General features: G+C 42.5%; 1 protein-coding gene across 2 annotated transcripts in view; it reads right to left on the minus strand.

The window, feature by feature from the left end:
• ZC3HAV1 (zinc finger CCCH-type containing, antiviral 1) overlaps positions 1-20,908 on the minus strand; it is a 67,160-nt gene extending 46,252 nt beyond the window's left edge. For both annotated transcript variants that reach the window (XM_053554007.1, XM_053554006.1), the window contains exons 1-2: positions 20,244-20,908; positions 58-193 (exon numbers count right to left, since the gene is read on the minus strand). In XM_053554007.1, coding sequence (XP_053409982.1) covers positions 58-193; positions 20,244-20,551 — 444 coding nt within the window. In that variant the 5' untranslated portion in view covers positions 20,552-20,908. The remainder of the gene's footprint in view (positions 1-57; positions 194-20,243) is intronic.
• Between the last annotated feature and the right edge of the window lie 1,345 nt (positions 20,909-22,253).

Genomic DNA, 22,253 nt, shown 5'->3' on the forward strand with positions numbered 1-22,253 from the left:
TACAGGCGCTGAGCCACCCTCCCTGCTTCTTAAAGGGAGGAATCCTAAGTAACTTACCTCAGGCATAAAGAAAGGATCACTTTGGAGGAGGAGCACTGCTAATTCCTCTTGGTTAAGGCCAGATAGCTCATGCAATTTCAGGATTTTGATGTTCTCTTCAGAGAGAACCTCATGAGAATATTTGCATAGATTCCTGGAAGAAAACATGACAATGGTCAGTGTTGCCACTTTACAGAAGTAAAGAAAAAGAAAATCACCCACAAAACATTTAGTCAACAAAGAATGATGTCCGTAGGCTGGCCAGTGGCTCATGCCTGTAATCCTAGCACTCTGCAAGGCAGAGGCAGGAGGATTGCGTGAAATCAGGAGTTTAAGACTAGCCTGAGCAAGACCAAGATCCCATCTCTACTAAAAATGGAAAAATTAGCCTAGTGGCCTTGTGGGTGACTTGTAGTCCCAGCTACTTGGGACTGAGGCAGGATCGCTTGAGGAGTTTGAGATTGCTGTGAGTTAGGCTGATGCCATGGCACTCTAGGCTGGCCAAGAGTGACACTCAATCTCAAAAAAAAAAAAAAAAATCATGCCTTTACCCTAATACAGGTTGGTTATGCTAGAGAATAACTTTTAATAAAATAAATTTATGAAACAGTCACATGGGGTTGTAGTTGTGGTGTATTTCTTCACAAATTATACATATATATACACATAACTGACTTTAAATTATTACAATACTTCTTTAAACAGTATCTCCCCTGGTAAACATTAAGTTATTATTATTTTTTCTTTTTCTTGGAGACAGAGTCTCACTCTGTCATCCTGTGTCGAGTGTCATGGTATCTTACCTCACAGCAACCTCAAACTCTTGGGCTCAAAGAGATCCTCCTGCCTCAGCCTCCTGAGTAGCTGGGACAACAGTGCCTGCCACTACACCTGGCTTATTAATTTATAATTTGTGTATAGCTCAGAAACGTCAGAACAGGAAAAAAACTGGCAAAGAAAATATAGCCAAGCTGTTAAAAGGGACTGCTTAACAAGAAACAAAGAACAAATTGTTATAACACACCTACGGACTGACAATAAAGTCAACAAGATAGAATTTCATTTATCTGGATGGCACCTGTGGCTCAGTGAGTAGGGCGCCAGCCCCATATACTGAGGGTGGTGGGTTCAAACCCAGCCCCGGCCAAATTGCAACAAAAAAATAGCTGGGAGTTGTGGCGGGCGCCTGTACTTCCAGCTTCTTGGGAGGCTGAGGCAAGAGAATTGCCTATGCCCAGGAGCTGGTGGTTGCTGTGAGCTGTGATGCCACAGCACTCTACTGAGGGCAACAAAATGAGACTTTGTCTCTAAAAAAAAAAAAAAGAATTCCATTTATCTAATATTTTAATTAAATAAAATTATTTATTGCTATATCTTTTCTGTTTTATGTACTAATGAACGTATCTATATTATTTATGCCTACAAAAGAATGGAACAAACTCTTAACTGTATATTTCAAACAACTCTTCAGAAAAAGATAAATTAATTAATAATTTCAGACATTAATAATTTAGTTCAGGGCCGCGCCTATGGCTCAGCGGGTAGGGCGCTGGCCCCATATACTGAGGGTGGCGGGTTCAAACCCAGCCCCAGTCAGCTAAGACAGCAGTGGCAACTGCAACAAAAAATAGACGGGCATTGTGGCAGGCACCTGTAGTCCCAGCTACTCTGGAGGCTGAGGCAAAAGAATCGCTTAAGCCCAAGAGTTGGAGGTTGCTGTGAGCTGTGAGACCATAGCACTCAACTGAGGGCTAGAGAGTGAGACTCTGTCTCAAAAAAAAATTATAATAATTTTCAGTTCAATACTGTCCAGTAGAACCTGCTGTGATGATGTAATTGTTGCATAATCAGAGCTTTCTGATATGTAAGCCCTACATGGTGACCGAGCACTTGATTTAATCACATTAGAATCAAAGAAGCATTGGTTTAGATCACTGAGAAATCCTAACAGCACTGATACTCTCATTAGACAAATATAATTTGACAGTCATCAACAATCATATAACAAACTCACTCCACTTTTCAATTTACATATTCTACATATAATATTGTCAAAGTCCTCAGATTTATGGCTTTCGCAGTTACTAATATGATGACATGTTAATATTTTCTAATCTGCACCACAATTATCAAGTTGTCAGTTGTGTAATGACTAGAATTTTACTACTTAAATAGTGTGGTTACAATTATCCTTATACAAATAATCTTTCTTCTTTTATATGATTTTCCTGAGAGTTATTCCTTTGAGAATACTGCCATAAAGAACAGACTAATGTTCTCGACAGCTTCTATTTAATTTTGACCTACTGTTCCCCAGAAAACATACCAGCAAGCTGGGAGTATGTCTATTTCCCCACAAGCACACTGACATTGAGTTTTGTCACTTTGCTATTTCAATAGGTATGAAATAGACTTACACTCTTATTAATTCACACTGAAATATTCCAAAATGTTGGCTTAATGCTTGCATATTCTCTTATACAAACTATTTGTTCATCCCCTTTGACTGTTTATCTAGTAGAGGATGAGTACCAAGCTGCAGATTTGTAATTGTTGTTTACATTTTTAATATTAATTTTTATCAGCTTTGTTTATTTCAAATAATTTTGCATTTTCTCCCCCTTTTTTTAATTTCAGATTAATATGAGGTACAAATGTTTAGGTTACATTGTTTTCATTCCTAAGGTAAAGTGCAAGTTGTAGTTGAGCCCTTCGCCCAGGGGATGTGCTGAACACCCTCACATTGTGCACATCAGGTGAGATTCCCCCCTTTTTCACTCCCCCCCACTAGATTATACTTATGGTTCTTCTCTCATATGGGAGTTCAGTTGTTTCTATATTGGTTTCATTTTGGTATTGTGACATTGGATACTTTTTTTTTGCAGTTTTTGCAGTTTTTGACCGGGGATGTGTTTGAACCCGCCACCTCCAGCATATAGGGCCGGAGCCCTACTCCTTTGAGCCACGGACATTGGATAGCCCTACTCCTTTGAGCCACGGACATTGGATACTTTTTTTACATTCTTGAGGTACTTTACTTTCTTCCTTTTTATGTTGCATTATATCTCTGATTCATAAAAAGGGACCAGTGACTCAAAAGTGATTCTTCAAATTGTAAAATAATGGTGAAAATGGCAGCATATGGCTCAATGCCCTTAGTTCAGTGGTTAGGGCTTTGGCCACATACATGGGGGCTGGCAGGTTCGAACCCTGCCCAGGTCTACTAAACAACAATGACAACTACAACAAAAAAAATAGCCAGGCATGGGCAGTGCCTGTGGCTCAAGGAGGAGGGCGCCGGTCCCATATGCCAGAGGTGGCGGGTTCAAACCTAGCCCCGGGCAAAAACAAACAAACAAAAAAAAAAAAATAGCCGGGCACTGTGGTTGGCATCTATAGTCCCAGCTTCTTGGGAGGCTGAGGCAAGAGAATCGCCTAAGCCCAGGAGTTGGAGGTTGCTATGAGCTGTGACTCCACAGCACTCTACCAAGGGTGATAAAGTGAGACTCTGTCTCTTAAAATAAAAAAAAGTACCCAGGCATTGTGGTGGGCACCTGTAGTCTCAGCTGAGGCAAGAGGATTGCTTGAGCCCAAGAGTTATTTGGTTGCTGTGAGCTATGACGCTATGACACTGTACTGAGGGTGACAAAGTGAGGCTCTGTCTCTAAAAAAACGATGTTCAAAGCACAGTAATTATATTCTTTTTGTTTTCCACTCTTTTTTTTTTTTGATCAACATAATTTAAGTGTGCCGCAGAAGTTTAACTATAGGTTCCATGAGATAAAAAAAGGTTTAAGAACATTGCTCTAGATTTTATGATTGTCACTTGAACCCATTTTTGATTCGCAGCATCTAGATCTAGCTTTTGTCTGACCTGTGGCCCCTGCTCCGTTTCCTCACATTCTCTACAATTCTCCTTTAACTGATTCTTACAGGCTCTATCTTTGCCCTAATATCAGCATTTGTATCCACTATGAAAGTGGGGCAGTTTGTGCTCACCTTCTATTTGGGGGTAAGTACTGAAACTAACATCTATGATGCATTTACTAAGTGACAGGAACTCTACATCTATTATTTAATTTAGTTGGGATAATCCTACCTTGTGAAACTGAGGCCCAATAAAGCGAGAAGTGAAGGTGGGAGGACTGCTTGAGGCCAGGAGTTCAAGACCAGCCTGAGCAAGAGTGAGACCTATTGGGGGGCTAATGTAGCCACACGGAGCCCTTCCCCCTCCTCCTTCTCCTTTCCTAAGACAAAGGACCTAGTTAGCCCCACCCCAAAGGACTTTAACTCACCAAAGCCTTCGGGCAAGTTGTAGAATTTGCATATTCCCTACTACGCAATGTAAAAGGGGATCTCTAACTGGCCCCAAGTGCAGACATCATTTTGCAATGCCCAGGCCAATCATTCTCCCCTTTCAAGAGTAAATGTAGAATGTAATTGTCTTAACACAATAAGTAAGAAAATGCCAGGAAGGCTTTGTCAACCAGTGTGATGAAAATGTGTCAAACTGTGTACAAAACCAGTGTATGGTGCCCCATGTTCGCATTAATGTACACAGCTATGATTTAATAATAAAAAAAAAAAGAAAGAAAGAAAAGAAAAAAAGAAACCTAGCCTGAACATCTTCACTCTGGTCTTGTCTCTGGACACCACCGCTTACACCTTTCAAGACCCCATCTCTACAAAAATTAGAAAAATTTAGCCGGGTGAGGTGGCAGGTGCCTATAGTCCAAGCTACCTAGGAGGCTAAGGCGGGAGGAATGCTTGAGCCCAGAAATTCCAGGCCGCATTGAGCTATGTTTGTGCCCCTACACTCTTGCTCAGGCAACAGATTGAGAAACGATCTCCAAAAAAAGGACAAAAAATAATAAATAGAAACTATTTGTTGTAATTAGCATTGAAGAGACACAGCTCAGTAGCATGAAACATGATTAGAGGTTGAAGGAGCTCATGTTTAAGGTACCAAAAGCTTCCTTCCACTTTCTTCTGATCATTCTGGCCCAGCTCCAGCTGCCTAATATTGCCATTGCTCAAGCCAGGAAATAGCATGAAAGTCTCCCATGGCCTCTTGGGGTTTGCTAAGCTAGCAGTATTCCAAGTGCGGTTCCCCAGGCCAGCATCATCTACACCTGGGAGGTTGTCAGAAATGCAAACTTGGCTCGGCGCCTGTAGCACAGTGGTTACAGCGCCAACCACATACACCAAAGTTGGCAGGTTGGAACCCAACTCGGGTCAGCTAAAACAACGACGACAACTACAACCAAAAAATAGCCAGGTGTTGTGGCAGGAGCCTGTAGTCTCCGCTACTTGGGAGGCTGAGGCAAGAGAATTGCTTAAGCCCAAGAGTTTGAGGTTGCTGTGAGCTGTGATGCCACAGCACTCTACCCCAGGGGGACGGCTTGAGACTCTGTCTCAAAAAAAAAAAAAAAAAAGAAAGGAAAAGAAATGCAAACAATGGGTCCCATCCTAGACCTACTCGCAAACTGTTAGTGTGCTATGTGCTGGGCTCTTACCCCAGTCTCTGTATCAGTAAGACTAGGTGGAGGCTTGGCTGAGAATTTGCATTTCTAACCAGCTGGTTTTAGAACACTTGAATTATGAAGTCTTGGGGGCTACCTCCACCCAAAAGGATAATGGGTCCTGCAGAAGGCTGGTGAGGAGCAGCAGAAACTCCCAACTTCCCAATACGAAAAAAAGCTCACTGGCTCGGCACCTGTGGCTCAAGCAGCTAAGGCGCCACACATACACCTGAGCTGGCGGTTCAAATCTGGCCCAGGCCCGCCAAACAACAATGACGGCTACAACCAAAAAATAGCCAGGCGTTGTGGCGGGCGCCTGTGGTTCCAGCTACCTGGAGGCAGAAGAATTGCTTGAGCCCAAAAGTTGGAGGTTGCTGTGACATGTGATGCTACAGCACTCTACCCAGGGCAACAGCTTGAGGATCTGTCTCATTAAAAAAAAAAAGAGAGAGCTCTCTTACAAACCATTATGAAACTGCCCAGGAGAAAACAAGTATTTGCAGAATGCTTCCCCTGCTTGGAGGAGATAAACCTCTAAAAACAACATGAGTTGGGATAAGAGATTAAAAAAAAAAAAACAAAAAACAGCAAAGATGGCCTTGAAAGAGGCAGAATTATCTCTCTTTCAGGAATCTCAGGCCAAAAGTCTAAAAACAAATGACCTTTCACTTTTCTTTCTGCCACGAAAAAAATGTTATTTTAACCCAGGCCGTAAGTGCTCTCCCCGACTGCTGGTGCAGTCTAAACAGATTGCAGAGTGGTTCTCATCCCTGGATACACATAATAATCAACTGGGCTGAGTTTAAAAATACCTAAACCTGGGCCACACCCTCAGAGATCAGTTTAATTTGACTGGGGTGGCACCCCAGGTGATTCTAAAGTGCAGGCAGGGCTGAGAATCATGGGTTGGTTTTGTCAGTTTCAATTCTAGGTTAGGTTCTTGAACTGGATTTTCACCTCCAAGCTTCTGAGCTTCACAGGTCAATAAACCCTGGCCCCTGGCCAGCTATGAGCTCTGCTGCCAGACCAAAAAGAGAGAGATAATAACCTGAGAGACTCTTGTTTTTTGACAGTAATTTGTATTAAAATACCCCTCACCCTCTCTGTTCCCCAACACTCTGTGGAATTGATAAAAAACAAAGAGACAGTTGACTTGTATAGAAAACAGGAAATGGCTCACCCATGGTATAAGCCAGGTGAAAAAAAGGAACCAGGATGTGTGAAAGATAAAATCTAAAGAACACTGGTCTAACGAATAAAATGCCATTAATCAAAAACACCCTCATGAAATATTATTTTAAAGACACCAGACTCCTATTCCCTGTGTTTGTACTTTTGATGTTCAAGATCAGATTGTCTTGTTATTAGAGAGTAGGGATGATTCGCTGAACCTGGAACCCCTAGGAAGATGGGGGAGGAACAGTAGAAACCACATGAGCAGGGTGGCAAAGGATGTGGGGAGAGAGAGGGTGGGGCTGAATACATATGGGCTTCCTTTAACCACACCTGTAATACCCAGAACACAAGAGGAAGACAGCCCCAGCCAACTGTTGCCAAGATGGTGAGCCCCAGGCTGCAGCTGCTACAAGCCCCAGCCGGGGCAGAGGAACGCTCCTGTGGGCAGCCAAGGACAAAATGAAGGGCCCAGGCCCACTAAGGATCAAGGGGATATGCCTGTATTCTACAGTTGTACCACGAGTGGGGCAAACAGTGCTGGTAGCAACCAAAGATCACCTCTGTTATTGTGGCCAGTCTCCCCAGCCTTGACTTATTTCTCTAATCCCCTAAATTAGTGGTTTACAAACTTTACTGCCCTCAGGGGTCCTCAAACTACGGCCCATGGGCCGCATGAGGAGGTGTGATTGTATTTGTTCCCATTTTGTCTTTTTACTTCAAAATAAGATATGTGCAGTGTGCATAGGAATTTGTTCATAGTTTTGTTTTTTTTTAACTATAGTCCGGCCCTCCAGCAGTCTGAGGGACAGTGAACTGGCCCCCTGTTTAAAAAGTTTGAGGACCTCTGAATGCCCAATTCATACCCCAGTTAAATCAAATGTAGGAGTCAGACATGAGTATTTTTTTTTTGAGACAGTTTCATTCCATCGCACTGGGTAGAGTGTCATGGTGTCACAGCTCACAGCAACCTCAAATTCTTGAGCTCAAGCAATCCTCTTGCCTCAGCCTCCCAAGTAGCTGGAACTACAGGCGTCTCCCACAAAACCCGGCTGGTTTTTCTATTTCAGTAGAGACAGAGTCTCATTCTTGCTCAGGTAGGTCTCAAACTCCTGAGCTCAGGCAATACACCCATCTTGGCCTCCCAGAGTACTAGGATAAAGGCCCGAGCCTCTGTACTTGGCCAAGGGCATCAGCATTTTTTAAAAAGATTTTCTGAATGATTTCAATGTGCAGTTTAGTTTGGGAAACATCACCCTAAATCAATAACACTAGGGAGAAAAAGGAGAATAAAGGCAGGAAGGGGTGGTATTGCCAAAATCTTGACGATTAGAGAAAGGAGGTCACACAAACCTCTTCTTTCATGGGCCTCTTCTGCCCCACCCAGAATTCCCAACACAAATCTTTTTGAAAATTAACATGAACATTAAAATAAACTAGAGAGAAAGATTACTTAACTGGTTAATAGTATTCAAAGATCCCCTTAGTGAAAGAGGAAAGGGTAGAAGCCTCTAGAAGAGCCTACCATTTGCCACACAAAATGGTCAATAAATATAAAGGCCAATGGTTTCCTATGTCTTGTGGTTCTGTCATATAAAAGTAACTGACACATCAAGCAATACTTTAAAAATATCTTTTTTTTTTTTTTTTGAGACAGAGTCTCGCTCAGTCACCCTGGGTCTGACTGCCATGGCGTCACAGCCACAGCAACCTCAAACTCTTGGACTCAAGCAATCCTCTTGCCTCAGCCTCCCCAGTAGCTGGGACTAGAGGCGTCTGCCACAAAACTCGGCTAGTTTTTTAGAAACAAGGTCTCACTCTTGCTCAGGCTGGTCTCAAATTCCTGAGCTCATGCAATCCACCTGCCTCCACCTCCCAGAGTGCTAGAATTACAGGCATGAGCCACCACACCCAGCCCTAAAAAAAATCTTTTGTTGGATCTGCACTAAAAAATCCATTTCTCTTTTACTCCCTTAAGCTCAGAAGCCACAAAAAACCTTGCATCTGCATTCTTCCAGGAAGTGCATCTTTGGCGAACTATTTGTTTCTGAAAGTGTGGTTTTGACCCTTTTGAAAGAATCCTTTAGGGTGATGTTTAAAATGCAACTTCCCAGGCCCCACTAAACCTCTTCCAGTGTGTGACTTGGGAATCTGCATTTTAGTAGCTTTCCCACATGATTCAGATGTGCATCAAAGTTTGGGAAGTACCACTGCAAAGTTAGCTACTTATACCCCACATACTACCCTAAACAATCCACCAAGGTGTGGGGAAAAAATGGTAGAACGCCTTATATTTATTTTTTTACCTGAAAAAGTAGAAAAGTAGGGCATGGACTCAAAGCTGATGAAAATAATCTGTATCTATGTTGAGGCGATGGTTACATGAGTATAACTATTTGCCAAGACTCTTTCAATTGTATCTTTTAAATGGGTACATTGTATTGTATCATACCTCAAAAAAGTAGATTAAAAATGTGTTAATGTAATTAAGTACATTTTGAATGTACACATTAAAAGTTGTACATCATTTGTTAATTTTTAAATAAATGACACATATTCAAGATGTTTTCTCCAGATTGGAATGAGAGATCAAAATGTTTGGAAACTACTTCCCCAAAGACTTTTCTTGGCCGAATGCCTTGGGTTGATCTGAAATGTATTAAAATCTCTTCTCTGTATGCGAAAAGATTTAAAGATCATGATATAGTCAATGCACTCTCCTCCCAACCTGAGTCTAACTCCCTGACAGCACCTTGGCTTGACTGACTTGACTTCCCACTGAGCCTGAGATCCTAGGTTCCTTCTGGAATCCTTTCTGCTTTTTCCATTCCCATCTCCAAGGTCACTTGCAGGTAAAGATCACAGATTCCTGTCTGGAAGTAAATATGGGCAGGCCTAGTAAGCAAATTAGACCCATTTAATGGAAGGAAGACAAATCTATATTTACTTTAAATGTTTGATTTTTCCATCCCTATATTATATAAAAAAAAGAAATATTTTGTTATTAGATACTTATTTGTCACTATATATAAGATTTTATTGTGGTTCACAGTATCATATATAATGTCACTAAGTTCCTTTTATTTTTATTTGTAGAGACAGTTTCACTTTATCGTCTTCGGTAGAGTGCCGTGGTGTCACACAGCTCACAGCAACTTCCAACTCCTGGGCTTAGGCAATTCTCTTGCCTCAGCCTCCAGAGTAGCTGGGACTATAGGCGCTCGCCACAACGCCTGGCTATTTTGTTGCAGTTCAGCCAGGGCTGGGATTGAACCCACCACCCTAGGTATATGGGGCCAGCACCCTACCCACTGAGCCACAGGCACTGCCCTTTTTTTTTTTTAATGAGACAGAGTCTCACTTTATCACCCTTAGTAGAGTGCCTTGGCGTCACAGCTCACAGCAACCTCCAGCTCTTGGGCTTAGGCGATTCTCTTGCCTCAGCCTCCTGAGTAGCTGAGACTAGAGGCACCCACCATAACGCCCGGCTAAAGTTTCTTAGCTTAATTTCTACAGAAATTGGAGATTATTGAAAGTCAAATTTGATCTGGGCAGCGCCTGTGGCTCAAGGAGTATGGCGCCAGCCCCATATACTGGGGTGGCAGGTTCAAAGCCGGCCCCAGCCAAAATCTGCCAAAAAAAAAAAAAAAAGAAAGTCAAATTTGATCAAATTAAAATTTTAAAACATAGCAAATCTACAAAGAGAACACAAATTCTCAAACGATTCTTCCAGGGAGATCCCTTTTGGGTCATGATGGTGCAGAAAATAGCATGTCTCTAAGGCCACCATCTTGACAACATGACTCCAACTCCATGGATAGAAGATTTATTGCCACTGAATTGAACACTTTACAATGGTTTTATCCATTTAAAAAATGGTAATAAATAAGTAAATAAATAAAGGCTATTACAAACAAAAATAGAGCACTAAGATTGCCAAAAAGTAAAATGCAAATAAGAAGCAAGTACTAAGACACCAAGTAAGACAAACATTTAAAAATGAATAATAGGATTTAAAAGGGCTGTACACCCAGAATATATGAAGAATTGAAACCACAGTGAGATAAAATTTCACATTCCTTGTATTGGTACAGGTTTTAAAAGGCTGATGATAGCAGTTGGCAAGGATATAAAGCAAGAGAATGCTCATATTCTTCTGATGGGAGTAGAACTTGGCAAACATACTTTGGAAAGCAATTTACAATTATCTTGTAAAATTTAAGTATGAAAATTCCACTATTACATATGTAGGGACACTCTTACAGGTACACAAAGAAACACATATATCAAAGTGTTCAAAGCATTATAGTTCAAGAGCAAAAAATTCAAAACAATCTCAATTTTAATAAGAGAATTGATACATAAATTATGTATATTAATACAAAAGAAAGCTATGTATGTCAAGGAATTGAAAGAAGTTCTTCCCTAAATTTGTGGGGCCCAGAGCAAGGCTCTAAACAGAGGCTCATGTATAAATATCTAAATACTTAACAGTAATAAATTAATCTAAGAAATAGTTAAATAAAATATACTCTGTCTTCCTATCATAACAAATATTCTTTCGTAACAACTAGGAAGGCCAAGTTTAAACTTAGAATTCATGGACTCCCTGAGTTCCACAACAGAATACAGAAGGCTCCCAACTTCTCTTTCCACCCCCGGCTCTGTCTCACACTGCTAGTGCCACCCCACAGAAGCAATGGACACACTAGGCTATATTTGCAAATTCCTTCCACAAGTAGGAAGACCCAGAAGAGAAGACCATACAGGCCTCAGAAGTGGCTTGAGAATTCCAGGGGCCAAGTAACAGATGTGGGGATCACAGGTTCTAAATAGGTATGACTCTTTAGCCCCATGGACTCCTCAAAAACTAGGTAAGGATGCAACAGAGGAGGACCAAGACCGGGGTTAGTAAAGCATAGCACACAGGACAGAAGTCTATCTTGCCCAGGCCTCAAGGTGGTACAGAAATAGAGCCTCGTGTGTTAGAAGTGAGTCTCCGAAATATCATGTTGAGCAAACAATAGCAAACAGAGCAAACATTTGCAGTATTGATACCATCTATAGGTTCACAGATCTGAATACAGACAAAAACAATTATAAATATTACTTAAACATACCGTATACAACTATGTAGAAAAATAATACATGGATAGGGAGAAATAAACACCAAATATAAAAACAGCATTTAGCTCTGCTTACTATTTCTACAAAGGGGAGATGACTGAGGAAGAGAATTCAGAGAGGTTTAACTGTGTCATGTTCAATTTTTTTTTTCCGCCAGGGCCAGGTTTGAACCTGGGGCCAGCACCCTACTCAAGCCACAGGCGCCGCCCTCATGTTCTATTTTTTAAGCTGATTTGAGGGTACACAGATATTCATTGCATTCTTTGTATATTTTCGTAAGACCTAAATATATAATACATATAAAATGAAATTTTTACAAGACATCATATAACTTTAGCAAGAAAATTCTTTTTAAATTAAAACAATGTCATTTCACACCTTTCCAATTAGCATAAATCAAAAAAGTCTGATAATGACAAGTGTTAGTTGGCCAGAAATGGGGAAACAAGGACACTCGAAAACAAAAGTAGAAATTAGTATCACTACTTTTCTTAGTAATTTGTCAGAATCTGGAGTAGTTGTAGCTGTGAAACCATTCAGCACGCAAATCTATCTTGGAGAAGCTCTTGCTATGAGCACCAAAAGACACACGTATATTCCTGGCAGCACGATGTGTTATAGGAAAAGACTAGAAGGGCCGGTGCCTGTGGCCCAAGGAGTAGGGCACTGGCCCCATATACCAGGGGTGGCGGGTTCAAACCTGACCCTAGCCAAAACTGCAAAAAAAAATTAAAAAGGAAAAGACTAGAAATATAACAAATATCCATTATTGGAAAAATAGATAAATGGACTCTGGTATAAATCATGTAATGAAATAACAATTCAACAGTTAAAATGAGTAAACTAGATCCTTATGTGTCAATATAAACAGATTTCTGAAACAACATTGAATAAAAACTCTAAAACACATAAAACCATACTACATTTTGTATATGAATACAAACATAGAAGGCACCAAAAAAAGTACACACATTTTACAAAAGGAAAAAACTGCATTAAAATTGTTATTCAATATATACCAGTAATAAAAGATGAATACAAGTCATGTTGGGCACCTCTTATAACTGCAGAAGACAAATGGGACTGCACTCCACCCTGGATGGCAGAGTGAGATTCTGGCTCTAAAAAAATAAAATAATAAATAAACAAAGACATAAATAAGAAGTAATTATGACTTGGCGCCTGTAGCTCAAGCGGCTAAGATGCCAGCCACATACACGGGAGCTGGCGGTTCAAATCCAGCCAGGGCCCGCCAAACAACAATGACAACTATAACCAAAAATAGCCGGGCCCAGGCGTTGTGACAGGTGCCTGTGGTCCCAGCTACTTGGGAGGCTGAGGCAAGAGGATCGCTTAAGCCCAAGAGTTTGAGGTTGCTGTGAGCAGTGACGCCAGGGCACTCTACCCAGGGCGACAGCTTAAGATTCTGTCTCAAAAAAAAAAAAAAAAAAAGAAAGAGAGAAATAATTATAAAATCACAGAATAGCAAGATTCACATCAAAATCGTCACTGAGGATGCTTCAGGAGAAGGAGCGGAATGAGACTGGCCAAGAGAAAAAAAGATAACATACGTCTGTTATAATTGTTTATTTTAGTTTTGGGGTTTGTTTGTTTGTTTGTTTGTTTGAGACAGAATCTCACTCTTGCCCCAGGCTAGAATGTCATGGCATTACCTTAGCTCACAGCAACCTCAAACTTCTACGTTCAAGCCCTCAATCCTCCTACCGGGGCCTCCTGAGTAGCTGGGACTACAGGCACCCACCACAATGCCCAGCTAATTTTTTTTTCTATTTTTAGTGAAGACAGGACCTCGCTCTTGCTCAGGCTGGTCTTGAACTCCTGAGCTCAAGTGATCCTCTTGGCTTGGCCTCTCAGAATGCTAGCATTATAGATGTGAACCACTGTGCCCGGCCTATTTATTTTATTTTAAAAGAGAAGCAAATTTTAAAAATAAGTAAATAAATAAAAGAGAAGCAAAATTGATAATTGTGAACATTCAGAGTTACAAGCTTATATCATATATGCTTTTACAGAACATAACGTGTCATATAGGCTTTGTGTTTTTCAGTATTTTTTTCAATTTGTGAAATAGTCACTTAGTCCTCTTCCCCATCTACCCATCCCCTCCCAAAGTTTCAACTAACCAAGAGGGAAAGGCTCACAAACAGGAAGGAACCCAGAGGAAACACCCACACTGGCAGAAACCACAAAGCAAGAAGAAGACACTCAGACAGCCTTATGCAGTTAAACAGAAATCAAGCTTGCAAAAATAAAATACAAAACCCCCCAAATTAATAACTTTATTTAACTAATGTTCACTGACTACCTAATAGGAAAAAAAATTTTCTTTGAGGTCACAGTGTTTATTAGGTCAAGATAGGTCAAAAGATAGGTGAGTTATGTAGGTTTCACAAGGCCCACGCTCAAAACTAGCGTAAGTTAAATGGCAGTTAATGTATTAAGAAGTCATCAGGCCAAGCAGGGTGGCTCAGGCCTATAATCCTAGCACTCTGGGGGGGTCTGGAACAGGGTAATCACTTGTGCCCAGGAGTTACAGTGAACTATGATGATGACGCACCACTGCACCCTACCAAGGTGACTTGGTATGACTCTGTCCCCACTTCAAAAAATAAAAATAAAAAGTCATGCAAATCTGGGTTCAAATACCAACTCTGCCAGCCATTAGCTATTGGATCTTTAGTAAATTTCTAAAGAGCTCTATGCCTGAGTTTCCTTACGTTAATAATAGGACTTAAAACAGCTCCTCAGGAGCTATGGTAAAGACTAATTGGGATACCATCTTGAAAGTGCTTATCATAGTCAATAAATGGTGATTATTTTTGTGTCAGAACTGGGACTAGAACTCCAAATATGGGCTTGGTACCTGGACTCAGCAGCTAAGGTGCCAGCCACATATACTGGAGGTGGCGGATTCGAATCCAGCAACAATGTAGTTGTCAACCAAACAACAATGACAACTACAACCAAAAAATAGCCAGGCATTGTGGCGGGCATCTGTAATCCCAGCTAGTTTGGAGGTTGAGGCAAGAGAATCGCCTAAGCCTAAGAGTTTGAGGTTGAAGTGAGCTCTAACACCAAGGCACACTACCAAGGGCGACATAGTGAGACTCTGTCTAAAAAAAAAAAAAAAAAAACTCCAAGTATGGATATTATCTTTCAGCAAAGCAAATAGAAATATCCACATCAACACTGAGGTGAGCCCTGTTGTTAACTAAGATGTATAACTAAAAGCATTGTAAACGAAAAGACAGGAACCACAGAACAGATAGGAGAAACTCCATCTATAAATTACAGTCCTATATCAGTATGGAGATTTCTCAAAGAATTAAAAGTAGAGCTACCATTTCATCCTGCAACCCCACTGCTGGGTAGCTACCCAGAGCAACAGTTCTCAACCTGTGGGTCACGACCCACAGGAAAGGGCTGCGGCATTAGGAAGGTTGAGAACTGACCCAGAGGAAAAGAAATCATTACATCAGAAAGACGCCTGCACTCATGTTTCTCAGCATAGTTCACAATTGCAAAGATATGGAACCAATCTAAGTGCCTACCAACTGACGAGTGGATAAAGAAAATATGGCATATATATGTACATACACACACACACACACACATATATATATATCATTAAGTACTACTCAGCAATAAGAAAGAATATAATAATGTTTTTTGCAGCAACTTGGATGGAACTGGAGGCCATGATACTAAGTGAAATAACTCCAGAATAGAAAAATAACTGTCTCATGTTCTCACTCATAAGAGAGTTAACTACGGCTACACAAGGGCGCACCGAGTGGTAAAATGGACTTTGGAGACACACAATGGGGAAAGGTGGGAAGAGATAAGAGAGGAAAAAGTACTTAAGGGACATGTATACTCCGCTGGTGACGAGTACGCCAAAAGCCCAGCCTGTACCATTATCCAGTACACACATGTAATGAAATTCAACTTGTACCCCCTAAATCAATTAAAATTTTAAAAAAGAAAAAAGATATCAAGTTGGTGAGAATTTTTTATAATAGATAAGAACAGAAGTAACAAATCTTTCCAACTCTTGTCATTGTAGCACTCCGGTGCTAGAATGTGCTAGAATGTTCCTTCCTTTTCTAGTCTCCACTCCCTTCTTCATCTCTTTAGTGATTTCTTCAGTTATGAAAAAATAAATTGTCCAAAGAAAAGAATATTACCGTACTATAGACAAAATTTTACAAGTCCAGCAAAATGCAAATTGTCCCAACACAGAGAGAGACCAGTTTACTGAACTGAAAAAGTAACCTCAACATGGGTATCAACTAGCTAACAGACCCATTAATCAGTAAAACACAAAGAAAGTCCTTAAGATTCAGAAGTGGGAAGTTTCGGAAGACAAAGTTTTGTAAGTTGCTAAAGCAGGTTTGGGGGAGAGGGGGTTATGTTTTCTAGGCTCTGATGTAAAAAACAATTCTCCCAGAAATCCTTATTAGAATATTTTATACATTAACAGATTAGAAGTTTGTAATTCAAAAGCAATATAAAAGGAAATTTAAAATATGGCTAGATCGATAAATGTAGGACGTAAGATTTTATCACTCCAGTTAAAAAAAAACAATAAATCCTCTGGAAGGTTTGATCAAACTTGCATATATCAAATAATCCCTGTCATATATACTCATAAAATATTTAAAAAGTAGGCTTAACAACCCAATTAATAAGTTTAAAATGGTTTTGATGTTTCAAACTGAGCAATTATATATCATAATAAAAATAAAATCATAAATTTCTAAATATTAAATATATAACAAATTGAAACAAAGTTTCTAAATATACCAGATAAGTAAAAAACAATTATAGATTATGTCTGTATAGCTTTTTTTCCCGAAAATGCCAGTAGGATTTATAAGACAATCTAAGAAAATTGGTATTAGATGATAATAAAATGGTGATTTTTAAAAATAAGATTATCGTGTTGTATTATGTTAATAAAATATTGTCCTTATCATTTAAAGATACTAAAGTATTTACAAAGCAAATGATCTCCAGGATTTGCTATAAAATAAAAACTTGAAGTTTGGGGGAAATCAATGAAACACCATTGGCCTTATTTTGAAAACTGTTGAAATAATGCATACATGGGAATTCACCATTCTCTTCTCTCTCCTTTCAAATATGTTGAAAATATCCATAGGAAGAAATTAAAAAAGAAACAGCACATGTATTTAAAACTAAAAGCCAACGCTAGTTGGTGAGAATTTTTTATAATAGATAAGAACAGAAGTAACAAATCTTTCCAACCCTGTTGTCATTGTAGCACTCCGGTGCTAGAATGTGCTAGAATGTTCCTTCCTTTTCTAGTCTCCACTCCCTTCTTCATCTCTTTAGTGATTTCTTCAGTTATGAGTGATCAGATGACTCACTCCCTTTATACATGTAACTTGCCACGATACAGAAACAGATTTCAAACTGCTGCCTCACAACATATTAAATATTTAGAAGGAAACATTAGAGAATCCTCCTTTTCTTTAAGTTTTAGAGTGAACTGGAAGGGTTTTTGCTGTAAACAAATACTTTTTTTTTTGAGACGGAGTCTCACTTTGTAGCCCTGGGTAGAGTGTCGTAAAGTCACAGCTCCCAGCAACCTCCAGCTTTTGGGCTTAGGTGATTCTCTTGCTTCAGCCTCCGGAGTAGCTGGGACTACAGGCGCCCGCCACAACGCCCGGCTATTTTTTGCGGCAGGGCAGGGTTTGAACCCACCACCCTCAGTAAATGGGGGCCGGCGCCCTATTCACGGAGTCATAGGCACCGACCAACAAATACATTTTTAAAAAGTATTATCTATGCTCAGTGCCTGCATCTCAGGGGTTAGGGTGCTTGCCACATACACAGAAGGCAAGAGGTTCGCACCAGGCCTGCTAAATAACAACCGCAAGAAAAAAATAGCCGGGCATTGTGGCAGGCGCCTGTAGTCCCAGCTACTTGGGAGGCTGAGGCAAGAGAATCGCTTAAGCCTAAGAGTTTGAGGTTGCTGTGAGCCGTGATGCCACTGCATTCTACTGAGGGTGACATTGTGAGACTGTGTCTCAAAAAATAAAATAATTAAATAATTAAACAAATAAAAAGTATTATCTTAAAAAAAAGGATATAGAACATGGTCATGACCCAGAAAGTTCCCTGGTGCCCCTTTGCAGTCAGGAACTACTGCCACCACTCTTCTCTTTTTTTTCACTACATATTAGTGTTGCTTGTTCTAAAACTTGATGTGAGTGGATTGGTACAGTATTCTTTTATGTAAGACTTCTTTCACCAACATAGCATTTTTGAGATGTATCCGTGTTGTTAAGAGTTTTAGTAGGTCTATTCCTTCCAATTGAGTAGTGTTACATTATATAAGAATATATAATTGTAACGTTATACAGTGTTACATTATATAAGAATAATATAGTTTGTGCAGCTAGTCTGTTGTTCACGGACACTTGGAATGCTTTCCATTTGGGACTATTATGAATAAAACTGCAATTATTATTCTAAAATATATATGTACTATATAGTCTAATCCACTTAAAACACTGGTCCTTTGTGTTTTATTACACACATTTTGGGCGTGAATGACAGTTTTTTGTTAAGTGTATGAGTGAAAATTTGACGACCATCATTTTGGAATCTGGGACACCACTCAATCTTTTTAAGAATGGACAAAGTGTGGGGCGGCGCCTGTGGCTCAGTCGGTAAGGTGCTGGCCCCACATACGGAGGGTGGCGGGTTCAAACCCGGCCCCGGCCAAACTGCAATCAAAAAATAGCCGGGCGTTGTGGTGGGCGCCTGTAGTCCCAGCTACTCGGGAGGCTGAGGCAAGAGAATCCCTTAAGCCCAGGAGTTGGAGGTTGCTGTGAGCTGTGTGACCCCACGGCACTCTACCGAGGGCCATAAAGTGAGACTCTGTCTCTACAAAAAAAAAAAAAAGAATGGACAAAGTGTAAAGAGTACTCTGTGGAGAAAAACAATTGAGCGAAAGTGCCCAGGGACAGAAAAGATGAGAAGGAAAACTATGGCCAAAGAGAAGCATTTGCTAATTCAACGGGGTATCATTGCGAAATGGGAAGGAGGAAGCAGACAAAAAGGGAATGGGACACTTCCCGGTGTTGATGAAGGCCTTGGAAGGAGGAGGATCAAGAAATTGGGCAAAAGGTCAGAGACCCTGCGTGGAGGCCAAGATGATGAGTTTGATGAGTCCCAGGGGATGCTCAGGTGCAGCTGTCCCTCAGACACCGGGAGATGAAGACCCTGATTCCGGAGGAAGCGCGCGCGGCGCAGGTTAAGCCTGGAAGCCATCTTGTTAGATGTGACTGCTGAACGCTCTCGTAGGGAGAGATTCAGAAGACAGTTACATCAAAAGGCTTAAGTGAAAAAAAAAATCTTTGAACACACCTGTATTTTAGTGGTGAAAAAGCAAACGGAAACACATAGCAGATGCTTGAGACATAAGCTCCACTATTTTAAACTGATTTAAGATAGTGGTCCCGGCTCGGCGCCCTGGCTCAAGCAGCTAAGGCGCCAGCCACATACACCTGAGCTGGCGGGTTCGAATCCAGCCTGGGGCCCGCCAAACAACAATGACAGCTGCAACCAAAAAATAGCAGGGCTTTGTGGCGGGCGCCTGTAGTCCCAGCTACTTGGGAGGCTGAGGCAGGGGAATCGCTTGAGCCCCGGAGTTGGAGGTTGCTATGAGCTGTGATGCCACAGCACTCTACCCAGGGCTACAGCTTGAGGCTCTGACTCAAAAAAAAAAAAAAAGATAGTGGTCCCAATAAGGGGTGGTCGACGGTGCGGGCCACCGGGGAGAGACACCGGGAAGGTGCTCAGAGAGAGGCGGCTACATCTTTGGTAACCTTGCAGATGGCCATTCCGGTCAGGTGTGCAGACTGGCCCCAGTATCAGAAAAGTGGTGAGGAAGGGGGAATGAAAGGGCTACGAAGAGAGAGGCAGGCAGAGACCCGAGGTGCGCTGGGAAAACTGCAAGACGTATACGTGAGAGGCAGTAGAGAGCGGAAGACGCAAGGTACCGTGGAGGTATTGTCCTCCGTTCTCAAAGCGGCCTCCAACTTTTCTAGGCCCAAACTTGCCCCCAAAGTACTTTATTCTTCTCATTGTTATGGGCGGGCGGGGGGAGGGGTGGAGATTGAGCCTGGTCTCCACCCGGCACCGATCGCTTTAGCCATCCATATTTTAGGAAAGGTCTGGAGCGCTGAAAGGAAGGGAAAGGAAAAGGTAGGGGCTCCCCAAAAGGCGCAGAGAAGGGAGCGCCTGGAGGAAGAGGCCGTCGGGTGCCGGGTCCCGCGAGGGCGCGCCCCTCCCGGGGCAGCTGCCCCTCCATCGCGGCGCACTCACCGTTCCGACTGCGAATAGTTGCACCGGCCCAGCAGATTGAGCTTGCAGAGATGCAGGTTGTCGCACGGTCTCTGGCAGAACTTGCGACGGCAGACCCGGGCTCGAGTGGTGGCCACCACCGACCGGGTGACTCCGGCCCTGCTGCCTGTCTCCAACACCACGAAGCGATCGGGGCCGGCCTGCTCCAGTAACTCTGAAAGCTGCGCCTCGGGGAGCGCGATCTCTTTAAGCAGCTCGTCCAGGGACATGCGGCCCCCGTGGGCGCACAGGATTTTGGTGATGAAGCAGCACACGTCCGGGTCCGCCATGGCGCGCTGGCTCTGCTGGCTCTGCTGGCTCTGCTGGGCCGCGGGACTGGACTTGGAGTAAAACCGAAACTTACAAGTGTCGGGGGCGGGCGCGGGCGGTGCCGCTGCTGGGCGCGCCCGGGACAAGCGAGCGCGCGCTCTCTGCCGCTGTTAGCCGAGCCCGGCGGTTTCGGTTTCCTACGCGGCTCTCAGGTCCAGAGGTCAGATCTCCCCGACCGCGATTTGAAGTCAGCGGCGACGGCAACCGGTCAGAAAGAAAGTGGACAAGCCCGGGCTCCGCCGCGATGCAGTGACCGTGCACCCGGCCCTTCTCGGTTCCAGGCTCGACGAGGGCGAGGTTCGCCGTCTGAGCGCCTCGAGGCTTCTTCGGAAGCAAGAGACGCTAGAATGGTCTTGCGGAGCTGGTGGGGGTTTTATAAACCGGTGGATTGGGGCGGATGACGCAATTGAGAGCCTTCTTGAGTCCTGTAGTTCCCCAGATCAACAGTTCCCGGAAAGAACTGAGCATTTCCTCGGAGCAGGGCGCCCTTCCTCCCACGTTACTGAATCTTCGCAACTCCACGAGTTAGATATCATCCTCATTCTGCGCTTGAACTAAGGATGCTTGACATAAGGAATTCCTTTTTTTTTGCAGTTTTTTGGTCGGGGCTGGGTTTGAACCCACCATGGGGCCGGCGCCTTACTCCTTTGAGCCACAGGCGTCGCCCAACTCCATTTTTTTTTTTTTTTTTTTTTAGGGTTTTTGCTTTTAGTCTCTGCCACCCAGGCTAGAGCGCCGTGGCTTCAGCCTAACTCACAGCAACCTCAAACTTCTGGTTTCAAGTGATCCTCCTTGCCTCGGCTTCAAGAGTAGCTTGGATAACAAGTGCCGGCCACAACGCCCGGCTAATTGTTCTAGTTTTAGTAGAGACTGGAGTTTCACTCTTGAACTCGTGAGCTCTTGTATCCTCCAGCCTAGCCTCAGCCTCCCAGAGTGCTAGGGTTACAGGCATGAGCAACCACCACCACCACCACCACCACCACCACCCCCCGCCAGTAGGAACTCCCTTTTTGAGTTGGGTACTAGAAAACTTGCAAAACATGTTTATCCCTTAACTGATAATCAGATGTTTGTCATTTGAAAGAGTGCTGGGGCTCAGGGCCTGTAGCTCAGCGGCTAGGGCACTAGCCACCTACTCGGGAGCTAGCGGGTTGGAACCCAGCCCCGGCCTGCCAAACAACAATGACAACTACAACCAAAAAAATAACCGGGCGCCGGTAGTCCCAGCTACTTGGGAGGCTGAGGCAAAAGAATTGTTTAAGCCCAAGAGTTTGAGGTTGCTGCGAGCTGTGACGCCACGGCATTCTACCAAGGGTGACATAGTGAGATAATGTCTCAAAAAAAAAAAAAGAGTGCTGAGCAAAACATGTTTACTTACTAAGTGCTAGCAGTGACCAAAACATGTTTACTGATGGATTGATAACCAGACCTAGGGTGGTCAGACTCTGCCTTAGAGAGACTTGTTTGGTCATTGCTATAAAAGCAAGATGCTCCCACAGCAAGCCAGCCCACTGCACTCCAGGGAGGCTATGAAGCTGATGGTGTTCAATGAGATCCCAGCTCCCATAGACTCCTTTACCACCTTCATCTGAACACACGGAGTCCTGTCATCCTGATTTGAGACTAGCCCTCTTCATAATGTCTTCCACCTGATGCCACACG

This window comes from Nycticebus coucang, chromosome 11 (assembly GCF_027406575.1).
Source record: "Nycticebus coucang isolate mNycCou1 chromosome 11, mNycCou1.pri, whole genome shotgun sequence".
NCBI lineage: Eukaryota > Metazoa > Chordata > Mammalia > Primates > Lorisidae > Nycticebus > Nycticebus coucang.